We start from the raw sequence: 17,341 nt of genomic DNA on the forward strand, positions 1-17,341 counted from the left end.
TGCTTCCAGCTTCCCCAGCTGCTTTGTGAAAAGCTGTAAATGAGTTTGTCCTTCTGGGAGGGGACTTGATGGTCTCCCAGTCATTCCTCTGCTACACACAGCTGTAGCAGACACATAAGTTTTCTCTGCTCTGCGTGGAAATTTGGGCTTCTGGTCTGGCTTCCTGTAGGCAGCCACCTCCCCAGCACTGAATACATTAGAGCTGGGCAAGACAAGTAGAGACTTTTTGGTTTTATACATGACTAATTTTTGCTGTAGAGAGCTACGTTCCAGTGCAAGACAATACTAAACAATAAATATATGGAACATCCTCTCCACTAGCTGACTAGTAACTGGAAGATACCAGAACATAACATAATTCTCTAGGCTCATTGACTTTTAAATTCTGGTCATTTAAAAAAATATATATATATATTTCTGAAAGAGTATTAAATTAGATTCATGAGACTAAAAAGTCATTTACACATCTGCTCTAAAGTTCTTCCAAGAACTACATGGAGCTGACCGCTGGGTGGTCCCAACCAGGAGGGAGTACCAGATACAGAGGTATAGGATGGAGATACTTTGTTTTTCTGGCTTGCATCACTTAATGTGTTTTCAGCCTATACAGAAACTGTTTCCTGTACAACCATTTGCTTTAAGGGGAATGTTGCTCATATGTGAAACCCTTTAGTCCTTTGCTTTATTTTACTTCTGTAAAAGGTAGAACACTTTATTTATTCAGACTAAGGAAAATATCCATTCCCCAAATAAAAAAACAGGTTTAGCGAAACACATGGTAAAACAGCTAATTAGATTAGAGAGGATCTCTTTAGCTCTCTTCAGGCTAAGGAAGCCAATTTAACAAGATTAGCAATTTTTCATTGATTTTTCTAAAGAAGGTTCAAAAATGAAATATTCCCTGAAGCCATTTTGAATATCTAACTTTTCCTCATTATTCATTGCAGTCTGTATGGAAATATAAAATTATCCATGCAAACAAGCATTACTTTTCTAGGAATGCCTTACTGAGTTATGAGTAGGAATAACTTAGTGCTGTGTCCATTTAGCCAGAACTAGAGATCTTTACATTGTTCATGAAAGGCTGAGCAATAAGAGAGATTTCCTGTTGAAAATTGTTCTGCTTGTATGCTGTGAGGCAAAAGAAGTGAGGACTTAATACAATTCTTAATTTCTTTTCTTAGCAGAGAAGCACTATCTCCTTTCATTTGCATCAATTTGGGCTATATAATTGTTTCAATGAGATCTCCTGAGTCTTCATTATGTTTCAAGTAGAATGAAACTGCAGCATATTATTTCCATGTCAGGTCCATCTTAATCTTCTCCCATATGAAACAATACTCCTTTTACAATAATAAATAAGGGATTAAAAGATAAGTAATACTATGGTGTCATGACACACAGACTAATAGGAGAATAATAATTTAAAATTAACTCTCATCTTTGCTGTCCACCTTCAAAGTAATTTTTTTTTGCATTTTAATAGTAATTATGGGAACCAAATTGTATCTTAGTTTTCAGGAGGTACAGAAGAAAAAGGTAAAGCAGATCATTTGATAGAAGGCATCCCTCATTTGAATGGCAAAAAACAAATTTAGTTGTGCATGACCAGTAGTCCTACTGGCTTCATTGATTGTTCATGCCCCTACTTCTGACCATACACACCAGTCTGTTCTAGTTGCAAAGATGTAATGAGAATACAATACTATACTTTCTGTAAATATAGCAAATCTCCCTCTTCACCCTAAATCCTCCTTCAACATCCATTGAATCACTAACTTTTTCCAAAGGAAAAGTTACTTTCTCTAGTGATTAAATGTCAGATTTTTCAGGACTAAACGGAACCCCTAGATACATTATTTAATTTTTAAGAATAATTAAATTAGAAAAATCACAGGATCCTAAAATCTTAAGCATTACAAAGAACCTCCCAGATGACCTAAATCAACCAATCTGCTAAAGTGTGTTCCCTACATTGGGTTGCACAAGAAAATGTCCAGACACATTTTGAATTACTCCAGAGAAGAAAATTCCCCAGTTTCTCTGGGCAGCTTGTTCCAGTGCTCCATCACCCTCAAAGTAAACAAACTTTTCTTCATGTTGATACAGTACTTCCTGTGCTCTAGTTTGTGCCCATTGCCACTTGTTCTGTTGCTGGACACTGATGAAAAGAGCCTTGCATCATTCACTTTATTCCTACATTTAGAAAACTATAAGCACTGATAAGGTCCCCCTCAGTCTTCCGTCCTCCAGGCTGAACAATCCCAGGGCTCACAGCCTTTCCTCAGAAGGGAGCTGCTCCAGGCCCCTCATCAACTGTGGCCCTCTGCTGGACTCTCTCTAGAAATTCCCTATCTTGATCTGAGGAGCCCAGAACTGGATACAGTACTACAGATGTGGCCTCCCGAAGTGAGAGTAGAATGGGAGGATCACCTCCCTCAATATTTTTAATGGACTTCTGGCCTTCTTAGCCACAAAGGCACACTGCTAGCTCACGGTCAACCTGCTGTCCATCAAGACACCCAGGTCCTTCTCTTCTGAGCTCATTTCCAGCAGGTCACCCCCTAACCTGTACTGATGCATGCAGTTACTTCCTCTTTGCATCTGTGCTTGTAGACTCATAAGGACCCCTCTGCCAAACTCTCCAGCCAGTCCAGGTCTTGCTGAATGGCAGCACAGCTTCCTGGTGTGTCAGTCACTCTTCCCAGATCACTCACTATAAGGTTATTCCCCAAGCTTTATAGAAAAAAGGAATTGGTTAATAGACTACCTAAATCCCCTAGGTTTTAATCTACAAAAATATCCAGCAGTGATAACTCATTGATGGTAGTTAGCATAATGAAGTATATTTTCAGTCTTCAACAATTCATGATTGTGATTTCTTTCTCCTTGGTTTTGAGAAGAGTAGATAGTAGTAGATGAGAGTGGGGCAGGTCTGGTTTGCTGAAGCATATCACTTGGGGTTGTTCAGAAGCAAAATAGAATTTCAGCAGAGGGACGCTGCTACAACAGTACTGGATGCCAAGAAAACAGAAGCACCAAAATACAGTATATCTTATTTCCCTAACAGATGAGAACTCTAGGCAACATTGAAGTCAAGTGTAGAAAGGCACAGCCAGGTATGAAGGCAAATGAAGCTAAATTTGGCCCTAAAGTTGTCTGGAGCTTAAAAGACTTTGTCTGACTTTTGGAGGCAAGGCTGACTTTTTGAAAGGATATCTCAAAAAAAAAAAACCCACTTGTTTAAAAACTCAATTAGAAATTGATATTATATCTTAATAACAAAACCAAATTAAAACAAGTTTACTTTCAGATAGGTTCTTTATGCTCTGGGATACAATTCCAGTCTCCAACAACTTAATTAGCTAAATATACAACATAACCTTCCATCTGGTAGAGTAATTTAACAGGAATAATTGTGCACCACCATAACTCAACAAGACACCGAGGAAAACCATTGAAATGCTATTTCCTTTTCTTTGGAGGAGAATTATGTACAATTTCAGCATGCTTTGCATTTCTAACAGTTAAAGCCAACAGGGAGGTATCACTCTCATTTATATTACTTTCCCATGAGAAAATCAAAAGCAAAGTACAAAGCTTATGCCGATCTTCATGAATGGCTCTGTAATACTTATTTGGCTTTAGCTAGAACATGTTATTTGGCAACTAAAACCTTTAATTAGGACTGTGGGTTTGAAGAGATTTTTCAGTGAAAGTGCATTTTGCAGGAGTTTGGAGAAGTGCAATCTTTACTGACCAACATATTCTACTTTGGATGATATGATACCACTTCTGTTTCTCTCTTTTTCCCATCTTTTACACTTGTTTGCTTTTCTGAAAATTTTCAACTGTCCCTGCCCTAGACACAGTAGAAGAAAATTGCTCCTTCAAATCTAACTGAAGTTTGCTATTGACTTCAAAGAATTTCAGATTTCACACAATATTTTGTAATTGTTTATCCAAGAAGAGACTTTTTCAAATAACATAACAATCATTTCACTTAAATTTCAATAGACATTGTGCTCTTAGAATCCTCCAGATTTTAGGATTGTTTTTTAAGTTTCTTTAGGTTCAAAAGTAAAAAATGGTGGCTAGTATCTGATAACTTATAAAAAATGATGCAAGCTACTTGTCAATACTGACCTATAAAGTGTTTCTGAAAACATACAGTTTGTGTTACAAAGTCTTTAGGTAAATGAAAGAGAACTTTGCAATTCAATTTTGGTACTCAAAGGGCAGCAAAAGGAAAATCAAGATAACATTTAGAGTAAGACTGTATAATTAGTCAAGCCATCAAGAAGATTCAGCTTTCAGCACAACAGAATGATTATTGGCAGGACAGAAGGTGATACACATACAAGTAGTAAAATTTGGGCTGAAACAAAAATACAGTGAAAAATCTTTATCTAGGCCATCATTGAGTAAGATTAGTCACCCATGCACAACACCTTGGCTTCCTGTGATTAAAGGAAGTGTTAAAGGAAGAACAATCAAGTGTTGATGGAAAGATGGTGATGGCCTTTTTGGTAATCACTGTAGTGATGACTCTTGTTAAATCCCAGTGCAGACCTTGGTATGAATACTAAAGCATACCAATGCAAGCTATTTACTCTGACAGTGCCATTCATTTTTAGTTGGTCTTTATGTGCCTCAGAATATTTTCCACATAGCTGGAGTTAGAGTGGCACTGCTGTGCACACTGTCGGAAGTTACAGAATGCACTCAGACTTGGGATAGCTATAGCGTGGCACAGTGGTTACAGTGTTACATTTCCTAAGAGCTGGTGGTTTCCAGATACTGTATCTGGAAAAAGCTGTCAGCAACAGGTTTCTTCAGATTCACTCATGCCCTCTCAGCATACTGATAATGAACTTAGGAAGGCTACAGAAGCCTGATGACTATATGGGAACAGAAATCATAAAAGAAGGGCTGGAAAGGAGGATTTGTCTTTCTATTTTCCTGCTCTGTGGTGAGTGCTGGTGACTTTCTTCAGTCAAATCACCTAGTCTGAATTTACCAAGACTGTTCATTAACTAAGGAAACTAAGGACTCTGGGAGGCAGAAATGTTTAGCATCTCCGAAAAACAGGATAAAAATCAGAGAAAAATACCAAATTTGCCTTCTTTCCCTGCTTCAATAAGCAAAGTGCTCCCCCCATTTGTTGTGCTTGCAGAGAGAAAAATAATGACTCTCTACTGAGACTGATTTCTCCATTTTGGCAGACACAATAATTGAGGGTTTGCGATTTTCTAAGCCTTTCTTTCTTCCTTTTTTTTTTTTCCACTGAAGACCAAAAGAAATCCAACTTTGTCATATACTGTTACTTCACAGGAGAATGTTTTCCTATAAAATGCAAACAGAAATGGAATTTGGTGACATGAAAGGGAAGGGGAAAAAAACTTTCACACAAAATGTTTTTCTTCTCAGTTTCAACCACTCCAGCAAATTACTGAGTCACTAGGTGCAGAAAGAATGATGGTAAGGAAATGTTCAAATTAATTTTTTTAAAAAAATTGCATCTACTGAGTTCTTATTCAGGAATCTTTCACTCTAATTACACAAGAGCTATGCTGTTATTCTACTGCCTAATCAGGTTAACATAATGTCATTTTTACAAAGTTATTTTCATGACTGTGCAGTACAGCCTTCTTCCTTTCTTTCATCACAACATTAAACTATCCTTCGTCTCCTCTTTTTTTCCTGTGTGAAATTACATGATTTCCCCCTTCCAAACTAAAACTTCGTACTATCTGCTATTTAAGAAAAAACAACCATGTTACATTTCCATTGAGCATACTTCCAGTTTTTGGTAACCAAGTCACAAACATCTTCTTAAATAGTGCTACTGCGAGTGATACTCATATCTAAGCAAACTGTAAGCTTATAAAGTCCATGAACAAAGAAAGATTCAACTGGCATAAAACCAAAAGAAATACTAATATTGATTGACATTCCCATTCTGCAATGACTGTGCTAAATTCATGAAAGAAAAAACACTTTATACTTGATATGCTGATAATCCCAGGAATTTCTTCCAACAAAACTCAAAGCATGAGGCAAAATGTAGGAATTCCACCACTAGGAATATTTTTGAAAGCACATATCTTTGCTTAGAGAGCTCTGCAGCAACACCACACACAAAACAAAATGCTACAGAGTGCAGAAAATGCGAACATTATGGGCAGTTGCCAGAATTTCTGTATTCATTTTAACAAAGTGGAAAAAGAAAAAGGAAAAGCTTTCCTCGAGAACCTCTAGCCTATCAAACCCATGACTTGCTGCACTTTTGTCAGCTTTACAGCAGTCTCTTCAAACAGATAATATTTTCCCAGACAGATTGACCACTGAATTATGGAGATCAGCAAAAGTTCTCCATATTAACTGATCATGTTTTAAGAAGTGCACAGCTCCCATCAGAGCTCTTACAGCAGTCAGTATGAATTTCAAAAGTGGTTAGTAATGGGGAGGAATTTTCAAACCTCTCAGGGCAATTTAGACACATTAGTATCATTGGAAGTTAATGAGCCATGTGCTGCTCAAGACTTTCGGGTGTTTTGCAGAAAGCTCACACATTACAACGGGTATCCATGATGAAATCTTGGGCATTTTTAAAATTTGCTCTTACTCTATTTCAGCCAAATTCTATTCTCAGCTACAGATGTATAGCTTCTCCTTATGGTATATTTATCTGTCCAGTGAAGCAATAGCTCCCCTTGCTCTGCTCTTTTTGAAAGTCTGTCAACACAAAGCATCTGAATGCAGCTGTGAAAAGAGCTGCATATCCTGGCCTCTAGCCCCTAGGACAGTCCCAATCCTCCATGCAGCTAAACTGCACAAAGTCTACTGCTAGCAAGTTCTGCTGCATCTTGTAAGGGAAGGAATAATCCACATGCCTGAGAGTTACTAAATAATTACAGCCAGTGCACTGGTATACTAAGTCTGGTACCTCACAGACAGCACAGCTGTTAAGCACTACTCTAGTCACCTATGTAGCCAGATGTCAGGCAAGTAAAAATTGGACAGAATATTTTCTCCTTAACCACAGTCCATCCACATTCATTTTTAAATGACTAACTAGGAGTTGATACATCAGGACTGGGCCATATAGATTACTGAGAAAGTAAGCAAGGTGGTCTCAGGACTTGCAATGCCTGTGTAACACTTGGTGTTCCCTGGTAGGGAAGAACATATCAGGACATAATGAGAGAATTACACTGTTTTGCTTCACATTAAATCTGATCTTAGAGTAACTGATTCAACCAGAATTGTCTTTAACAAGCATTACATTAAAGTTGAAATGAAAGATACCTCTGTATTCCATATTATGCTTACAGAAAATAAAATTGAGAAGCAAACCAAAACTGTGATTAAAGCCTATAAAAGGTATTCCCTTCTGGAGGCTGAAAGGAATGTAAGGTTCACTTTCATATGAATTGCTGACTTCATGCAGGTTCAGCAGCAAAGTTTACCAGGAGCCAGTGGCAATAAGCATTCATAGCCCCAAGGAAAGGAAAAGAGGTTCACCCCTCATGGCAAAGGTCAGATTTCTGCAGGCTTATAGCTTGCCCATAGACATGAGTGTTCGTGGGACATCTTTGTCTAGTAAGGTCCCATGAGGATGACACAGGCTCCACGGTGTCCCCTCTGCCTGGAGGATGGCCCTATTACCACTCAGATAAGTTTAGGGTCATTTGACTTGTGTCAGTCTGGTTCCTGTTGCTTTTACTCTCAACCTGATGAGCAATCATTGGAACCTTTGTGGGGATGTAGCTGAAGGCTGGAATTACAAATCCAGGACAGGGAGAGTCTGAACGTGTAAACAGGATATTTAACAGTTGCTATTTTCATGGATGCAGAGAGCTATTGAATGTGCTCCCTTGCTAACACACAACATGCTTTACTTAAATTTCTATATGCTTATCAGAATCACTACGTAAATTTCATAAAAGCAGTTACATTAATGATATATCAGTATTTATCTATATTTTCCACAGATATCTTTTCAGAGAGTCATCATGTCCTTTGTCCAGTTTTGTAACTGATGCATTGCATGCCCAAATATTTGGAATAACATATAGAAAACATCTGGATTTAATTATATTATAGTCCTCTTATGCAGACAATGGGAATTGAATTAAGGAATATTTTGAAACCCCCACAGAGATATAAAAGTATTAGCAGCTGCACAAGAACTTTACTATTACAGTGTTTGAAAATGTTTTGTTTTACAGATCAACAGTCTGACACATCATAAATATCAATCATAACATTTAAGATACATAAACATGGAAGAAAAATTAAAACTTGCTTTCAGAAACTTAGATAAATCCATAGCATTTAGAAGATGTAGAGTGTATTCTTTTGTTCAAAAAATGAAAATCTATAGCCTATTGGCACAGGAAACGTCCAGTGGAATTAAGAGAACCACGTACGGGTTTATTGCAACTGAACAGTCTGAGCAAGTTTTCATAGAATCTTGTTATATTGCCACCATATTTTTCAACGACCACTTTGAATAATTCAGACAGAATAAATCAGCATTTTGCTTTTTATTCTTTCAAAAATATTTGGGGACATAATACACGCTTAGAGAATCTACTCTAAAGTATTAGATGCAGACTGGATTCTCTTTCAGAATGTATAGTGCTTCCAAATGCCACTTCTTTTCAAGTCAGTACCAGTTTTGCACTTAGTTTTCAATCTCCCAGTGGCTAAATTACATTCAAAGGCTGTTAGCACAGTAGGGGGTCAGACTTTCCCTCTGAATGTAACTATATCACTCAACAGCAGACTCATGCAATAAGAGACCTAATGTTTTCTTTTCTTTTTCTTTTTTCCTCTCCTAGTGTCTCCCTGCATTCCTGGATACCGGTCACTGCACCAAAGACCTGAGGTAACAGCCACATGGACTCCACCATCATCCTTCTAGCTTTATGGTGCAGAAAAAGACAAGTCCACAGTTCACCTGCTGTCAAGAAAAAAAGGTTCATTTGCTAAACCCTTTGAAACATTCTGAAATGTTCAAGTGAACATTTTATTGTAAATATGACATTCTCATGAGTAAAAAGCATACACAAACATGTGCATGTATGCACATTCATAGAGATATGCATATAGCCTTTTTCAACCAAGGTCACAAAATACAACATTAATCCATTTTTTTCCTCTTCTTGTGAACTCTCTTCACAGTGTCCTGAAAAAAATGTGCCTATAGGCAGTGTATCATCTAAAGCAGATACTATATCTACCATGCAAAAGAGAGAGAGCGCTATTAACCCAGAAGTAATATTGAGATAAAGACAATACCACAGAAGATCCATGAAATTATGGTTTGTTCAGAAACTAAGTTCATCAGGACTGAAGCTTGCACAAGCTGTTAGCACTGGGAAATAATGCCTCTTGATACCATGTAGTCAAGCCAACCTTGTAAAGATACAGTCAGGATCTTTGAACTTACTCTCAGTAACATCCTTAACAAGCTTTGTGGGTTATGATATATGCTTTGTTGGTGGACAGCCTGGTTAAAATAAAGGGAGAAAGAAATCTTGGTAAGGGGATTGAATAAACTACTCTAACTCACCCGTTTTACGGAGTGGAAAATCATCCTTGGCATCCTGTGATCCTGGTAAAGTGTATTTGTATGGCGGCGAGGCCCCACTCAGGGGTGGAGAGCTTTGATCCAGTGAGGTATGGTGGGCAGCCCTGCAGCAGACACAGAGAGGTCACAAATTAGCAGTCACTGAGGTGACCAGCAGTAACTATCTACACGTGTTGTACACATGTCTCAGCTGTGTTTATGTTCTTGTTCCTCTACGTGTGCACAAACCACAGGCTCATGTAACAAATTTCACTTTTACAGTAAGTTAAGGAACTCCTCAGGATTCCCAAGAACGTACTTTTTGCACTCATTATAAAAGTCACATAGGATAAGAGTCATGTTGACCTACAGACAGGATCTGTCACCAGTTTAGAGAACTGACCATTTCAGATTGTTGCATTTTAATATGAACCAGCTGAGGCACAGCAAAAGCCATTTAAAGTCTTGTTTATTATGTACAAATAGATATACATTGACCCAGCCTTTTCTAACAAAAAGACAGGAACTTCTGTAGGGTGGGAAAGGGGTGGTGTTATATGAAATGAATCAAAAATATTGATATCACTATCTCTTGAAAAAAATGTAAACCATTTAGACAAGAAAGTTATAAAATGAACTTGAATGCAAGTTTTAAGTTTTCTGGGTGTACAACTCTGCAGAACATAACGTCGGCAGAGGAGTTCTAAACTGAAGAGAACTTTCTGACAAATGCTGAATGAAGGAAAGAGTGTGGGCAGATCTTTCTGAACATGTAAATAGTACGTTGCAAAGCAATTGCATCATTTGGCTCAATGACAGGTTTTTTTGTTTGGTTGATATTTTTGTTTAGAGGAGGAGAGGGGAAAGATGGAAACTTTTGTACTTTGTGCTTGTCTAAACATCATTTTACTTACAGAGCCTCTCCCTTTCTTTTCAATGTAATTTGTTTAATCATGTAATTTTTTTTTGTCAAAGAAGCACTAACATGAAAGTTTCCCTCATGTAGAAGACATCTCCCTGTAGAACTTGTAATTCTCATATCTTTGAAGACTCAAAATAAGTTCAGACCATTAGTTCAGAACTCATACATACTCCAGAGAATTTTACACACTATTTGGAAATTTACCTCTAGCAGAAACAATGTAATTGTGTATTAAATCATGTTATCACAATGCTCTGATTAGCTAGAAGAGAAGCTCGAATGGAAGTGCTTCAGTAGTGCTTTTTAAAAAGAACAAGTATTAGATTAAAACCTAGCATACCACACACATTTCTGTTTGACCTGTAAAGGTTAGTTCAGGGATAATATTTAAATCCTTTTAGAAATGAATCTGAAGTTCTTTTCTTTTTTTAAAAAATTGACTTCTAAGAATGCATCTGTTGTAGTAAAGTTAAAAACGTATTAATTAGTTAAAAATAAAGAAAAAAAGGGGAGTAATAATTGTAAGCTGTTGGAACAGTAATATATCAATAACAGGACCTGAAAAAAAATCACTTGTTTCAGTGGTCTAAGCATAATTCTTATATTCTTAAGAATGTCAAGCCATCATTGGAATATGTTGTTTTGAATTAACAGATCCATTAATTAAAACAAATTAAAAGATCCATTATATTTGTGATTTACTTACAAGATATAAATAGCTTCACTGGAAAACAGCATCTCTTCAAGAAGAAACAAGCTTTGACTCAAAATCCAAGTCAGTCAAAAAAATTGTTCTAAGTGTAAAAATTGAAAAGACTTGGAAAAACGGCAAGTGTAGTTGGAAAATTTGTGATGGCATCAAGAGATTAAGCAGTTGAAATAAAAGGTTTATACACATTTCAGACACTAGTCTGCTCTGTATACCTCTCATTACTGTCTACCAAGTACTCTTCAGCTCAGCTAGATATATTACACATACATATGTTTTGCTAACTTCTTGCTTGTTCTTCCACCTTGTTCTGGAGTTAGATTTCCAACATCCCCACTAAAGAAGTATTCTGTCTACTGTTAGTAGCTACCTCAATAAGGCAAAGAAACAGCTAAATACTGAACATACGTGTACCAGAGCTTGGGGTGGCGGCTCACGGAATGATTCTTTCCATTTGCTGGAGAGTCTTTTGTTGCTGATTTACTTAACAGGAACTCCTGAAGTTTTTGCTTCACTTCTGTACTGGCTACTGCCCCTAAGACAAATAAAATCAAACACATCTCATCTTTATTTATAAAATTACATTTTAAACAAAACAAAAAACAAAACAAAAAACGGGAAAAAAACAATCCATGTCCTTACTGCTGAAAGTGTTGTAAACTATAAAAACCATTGGTGGAAATCAGTCAAAAGGAGATAATGTTTGGATTGTTTTTTTGTAGATGACTAAAGTTGGCCATAAACCAGAAAAATCAATGAAATCATGAGGAATGATGTAATCATCAGTAGATGAGGCCATTTATCCAGAGCCAGATATATCCAAAGAATTTAAATAATTTCCTAATAATACCCAAATCCAAAAACAATGAAAAAACTAAAAAGCAAGTGACAAAAGGTCATTTTGTAGTAGCAGTGAAGTATGTTTGCTCTTTGTAAATTGATGGTAGTGCAGCACATGTCAACATCAAGTAATCTGATTCCCTCTTCCAGCATGGGTAATGCTTTCTTATTCATAGCCATAATATTCTTTGTAAACAGAACATAAAAGAAAAAGAAATCTTTCCATTTTCCCCAAACAATGATAAAAAAGAGAAGGAAGAGAAGTGATTCTCTGAAAGTAGCAGGACTCAGGAATACTGATACTCTAAGTATTTGGTTACCCAACAGCACAGTTAGCTGGTGAGCACATCTCCCTGTGACCTGATTCCCATAAAATACCTCTATTACCCCTCAGCTTCAGAACCTAACTCCACTATTTATACTTTCCTTCCCTCCTCTATTCATTAAGCAGCATATGCTAGGGCTGGGGTCACAGGTGCCACTTGGCTAGGTGCAGTGTAACGAGCAAGCCAAATGGAGAAAGGCACTACTGAGTTCACATTGCTGCTCATCTTCTGGCATGAGTACAAACAAAGTCAAACTGTTTATATGAATGCTGATTTTCATATCCCTTATAGGATCCTTTTTTTTGTTGGAGTTTGTTACCTTCCTCCTTCTGGGTTAATATGCTGGTGGTTTGAAAAGTTATGAATGTTACAAAGAGCAAGTAGCCCATTTAGATTAGGATGAAAAGGTTAAAGGAACAACCTCAGATAATGCTCTACTAGAAAATGTTCCACAGACAAAGAAATGGAGGTACTCCTCAGTTTCCCCCAAAGAATGCAGAACTAACATCACAGCAATATGATGCTTTTATGAGTCAATGTTTACTAAAGTAAAGGAAGCCCTATGGACACCAACTTCTGAAGTCTACAGTATGTATTGAACTGATAGAGTTTCCCACCCAAGAAAGAAAAAGCAGGAGTATGTTTCCCATGAGTACTATGTACAACTCTTTTCTGGTTTGGTCTTTTTTTTAGTTAGAATCTTTTGCTCAATTAGGAGGGCAGATACCAATATCTACATGTGGCAGTTTCATTTTAAATACCTTCACGATGTATCTTCATGACCTGACTGAAGTGAATTATTTGTATCTGTCTCCCTCTAGTGAGCATCAAATTCCAACAGTATCTTTTGTGACTAACCTCAGAGCTGTACATGAGCTAGAAATAACTTCCTGTTGGGTCTCATGAAAAGGTATCTGAAGAAATACAAGGCAGTTTCAAGAAGTACTGTCTTTGTAACTAAGAAAAAAAGTATTTAGATGTCTCAAGTGAAGATACTCAAACACTCCATAATATTTACAGTCTTGAAAAAAGTGCTCAAATAACCTCACTATTAATATAGGTTGCTGTTCAGTAGTGATATATTGGGAAATAAGCTTTTCAGAGAGAAATTCAAGTGAAGCTTTAGGCTTTCAAATTCCCTCCTATTTCATGAAAAAAGACACGTATCTACAAGTCTGTTGGAATATGCTTTTCCTGCAGTCCTCCAAATGTGCAAACAAAACAGCAGTGCTGTTTTGTGCAACAGGTGGTTCTGCCTTTCTGCAAGCACAGCTTCAACTGTCACAGACTTGCTTCAGGTCTCTCCTCATTTTTCACTTCAGCAGGGAGAAGATAAAGGGGAATATATTAATTTTGTATTGGGACTCAGGGTACATTAGCACTTACTTTCTCGGACTCTTTCTTTGCCTCTGAGGGGAGGAAGCTGCTGTTCCCTGCGATGCCTTTCCAGTTCCTGCTCTTGTCTCTGTTGCTCCAGTTTCTGCTCTTTTTCGAGAAGTTCTTGCTGCTGTTTAATGGCTAGGAGTTCCTGTTGTAACTTGCACAAAACAAAAAGACATGAGAATGTGCAGCTTCCAGTGTTTTGTAGGTCAGTCCTGGTCAAAACAACTCCCTTGAATAACAGAGCACTAGTGCTTTTTTTGTGCTTACTCTTATTCTTATTTCATAACTGCCTTTCCCTAGACTTTTTTTTTTTTCTTATATCAGCGCAGGGCATCATCGAGCTGTCACTAAAACGAACTCTAACATCAGGCAGCAGCTGACTGCTGTGCTTTTTCTGTTTTGACAAAAATGCATGAATACTGCACAATAGTCTTTGCCAGAGTATTACCAAACCATGGCTGCTGTCCTCAGTTGCATTTGTCAGCTTCAGCCAGCAGAAGCTTTGCACAGTAGTATAATGACAAGTAGATCAGAAGGAAAAATTAAAATTAAATGGAAGAACATAAATTCCCAGCCAAAATCCATTATAGCAATCCTACCATAACATATGCAATCCCATACATATATTTGTTTGTTTAAACGTCATGTGATGCAGCTCAGAGAAGAGTGAAAATATTTGTAGGCCCTACCTTCATTTCAAATGCAAATATTACAAACTTGTCTACTGGTTTGATTTGTGGGAAGAAATTCAGATTGCAGTAAAAAAAAAAATAAGTCTTTTAGTACACTCAGAGTTGTGCACACAGAAGACAGCCATATTATGGTCTGTCTGAAAAATTAACACCTATACCTTGAAATTGATATTTTGACTTTCAGCGCATTTAGCAGCTTCATGAGCTTGGGGAGTCTAATACTACTACCTTAGTTTGCTAGGTACAACCTGCTAGCAATGTTTTTTCTTGAAAAGGCTTCTACCACCCAGACACATAGGAGTAAGCACTCACTGTCCATCTCTCAGACACAGCAAATCTTTCATGAACACTCCCTTTTCATGTCCGTATAAACATGCGGAGTTTGTAATAAACCAAGGGATAAATGAGAAATGTTGCTACCTTTATGTGCTCCTGGAGCTGGGCCTGGTGCTGGCGGGTCAGGTTTTCATGCTGTTTCTGAAACTCTGCAATCAGCAGTTGCTTCTGAATTTGCTGCTGCTGCTGGATCAGAAGTAGTTCCTGCTGTAGCTGCTTTTCACGCATAATTGGGTCCACCATGGGAACCATCATCCTGAGATCAGTTCGCAAGTCTAATGGTGAGATAGGCTCTAATCCCACAGGAACCTCTGACTTCACATCCACTGAGAGAGGAAAACAACAAAACATATTTACATTTAAACATAATCAGAGAAATAGAATAGAGATGACACTTACTGATGAAAAACAGACATTTTCACTCACAGACTCCCTCAGTTTACAGAGCCAACAAGAATGCAAAGTATACCATATGCAACCTTCTGATATTTCTACTAGAAACCTGAGATTTTCCAAATTTTATCATTTTCTTTCTGTTCTCTGCAAAAAAAAATTCCCAGAATAATATTCTGCTAAATAGATTAACAAGCAATCCAGTTCTAAAACCATGTCACAGCCTTGGGGAACAGTATTTGAGAACCTTATAGGTACTATGACAGCTTAACCACAAACACTTGAGGCACTTCAGTGTGAGATGAAGGCAGTAGTTCTCACTGGGTTGCAAGAGATTTCTCTAAAAAGCAAAAGCTAGCACATAGGTTATCCAGAGATTGTGTTATGCATAAATAGCTATTGCATATATTTGGCTCTGTAGCAAACACACAGGAATGACTCACATGAAGTAGGAAAATAATTAGACATAAAAGACGAAGTTACAACAAAGCTTTGAGAAGGGACAACTGTCATTGGAACGGATTAGGCCTAATACTCTCTATAACTTTCAAGAAAACGGAAACATTATTTCAACTTGCTGCCATAACAGTATATACTTATAATCTAGTATTAAAGTAGTTATTGAAGAATCTTGTAGTTTTACTCCCTTCTATTTAGATCAGGAAATGGAAAAAGCAGAGAAAAAAAGAGAGACCTGATGATTTTCACCATGATACTTCTGAAGTACAGCTTTTCACATTAAATGACACGACAGAACAACTCTACCTGTTGAAATAGAATAAAAAAACTAACTAATATCATTTTTACAACAGGAAAATAGCTCAGGGCCTGTGATAGCACTTAGCAGTTCTGATTCTACCCACTAGAGGACAGTGGAATACAAACACATTAACTGGAATTCCTATTATATTAGAAAAATAAGATTATTAACCAAAAACAAGTATGCTTTCAAGAAACAAACAGGGAATATGACTGTATACGTATTTTCTACTTTTCTTCCTGTTGGAGCTGTATTTATTCCCAAGGAGAAAACCAAAATGAAACAGTGAAAAAGTCTAGCAAAGAGGAACAGTAAAGCTGCAGAGAAAATGGCAAATGGACAGAACTGAATTCTATTTGCACTATAACATCTACTAGCACAAAATATACAACAGATATTTTAAAAAGAGAAAAAAAGTGAGGCACTGAATCTCTTTCACTGACCACATTATTTTCTTGTCAACATTCTGCAAACATAACATTTCCTGGGTTTGTTTTTGCTTTTTTTTTTTAATCCTAGTAACTGCTATTATAAACATCAGAGCATAATTTGCCTTCTTAACCTGCTAAACACAATCATTCTGTTGGGATAAGTGCTTGCTTTTGTTCTGAGATTAATCGCTAAATTATAAAAAAATCACCTTTAACTTACAAAAACTGCTCTTGATTATAAATAATTGCCTCAGACCAAGAGAAATGGACAGGCAAAAGCCCTGCCTTTCATCCCACTTATTCAGCAGCAATCCACATTCCATTTGTCTAGACTAAATATAGCTGCGTTTATACAAGAAATCAATAGTGCTTGCAGAGAGCAGAGCAAAGACATGAATATTTCATCCAACTCTGAGAGAAACAGCAATCAGCAAGCTGACAGAGCTTTGCAGGCTGGCTGCCCCTCTGGATAAGTCTCCAGCATTGGACAATGGCTTGTTGCCTGCAAGTCACAATCTTATCACAGACGCTCTGCTATTTTTAACATTAATTGCATTGTAGGTGACAAAGGCTTATCATGTTTAAAGTGGAGAGATGGATTTTCTTACAGCTTCTGTGACAGGATAATAAGCCTTACTAAGAGCAATAATAGTAACTGGAGCCCTGCAAACCTTGCAGGGTTTGATTTGCAAGTGTTTGCAAACTGAATCCTGCAGTTTATTTTGCAGATACTGGCTGCAAAACAACCTCTAGAAGTCTGCGTGGAGATTCAGTCTGATTACACCTCCTACCTCTGATGAGCATCCCACTTCTTCATTTTGAGAGCGCTTCTCTGAAACAGTGAGGGTAAGTCTCCCTATTTTTCCAATAATGAAAATTTCCTTCCACAATTAGTGAAATGGAGAGCTGAAACCAGTTTGGTAAAAAGCATATTTTCAAGAATTTTTACAGACCCAAATAATAAATCTA

General features: G+C 37.2%; 1 protein-coding gene across 22 annotated transcripts in view; it reads right to left on the minus strand.

The window, feature by feature from the left end:
* HDAC9 (histone deacetylase 9) overlaps positions 1 to 17,341 on the minus strand; it is a 442,393-nt gene that overhangs the window by 204,563 nt on the left and 220,489 nt on the right. For 13 of the 22 annotated variants that reach the window (XM_090142709.1, XM_090142703.1, XM_031590072.2 and 10 more), the window contains 4 exons: positions 14,873 to 15,114; positions 13,764 to 13,914; positions 11,620 to 11,746; positions 9,584 to 9,705 (listed from right to left, as the gene is read on the minus strand). In XM_090142709.1, coding sequence (XP_089998835.1) covers positions 9,584 to 9,705; positions 11,620 to 11,746; positions 13,764 to 13,914; positions 14,873 to 15,114 — 642 coding nt within the window. Of the gene's footprint in view, positions 1 to 9,583; positions 9,706 to 11,619; positions 11,747 to 13,763; positions 13,915 to 14,872; positions 15,115 to 15,875; positions 15,944 to 17,341 lie in introns of those variants that run through there. The other 9 variants (XM_090142714.1, XM_031590067.2, XM_090142712.1 and 6 more) reach the window with 4 other exon arrangements.

This window comes from Phasianus colchicus, chromosome 6 (genome assembly GCF_987193195.1).
Source record: "Phasianus colchicus chromosome 6, bPhaCol1.hap1.1, whole genome shotgun sequence".
Taxonomy (NCBI): Eukaryota; Metazoa; Chordata; class Aves; order Galliformes; family Phasianidae; genus Phasianus; species Phasianus colchicus.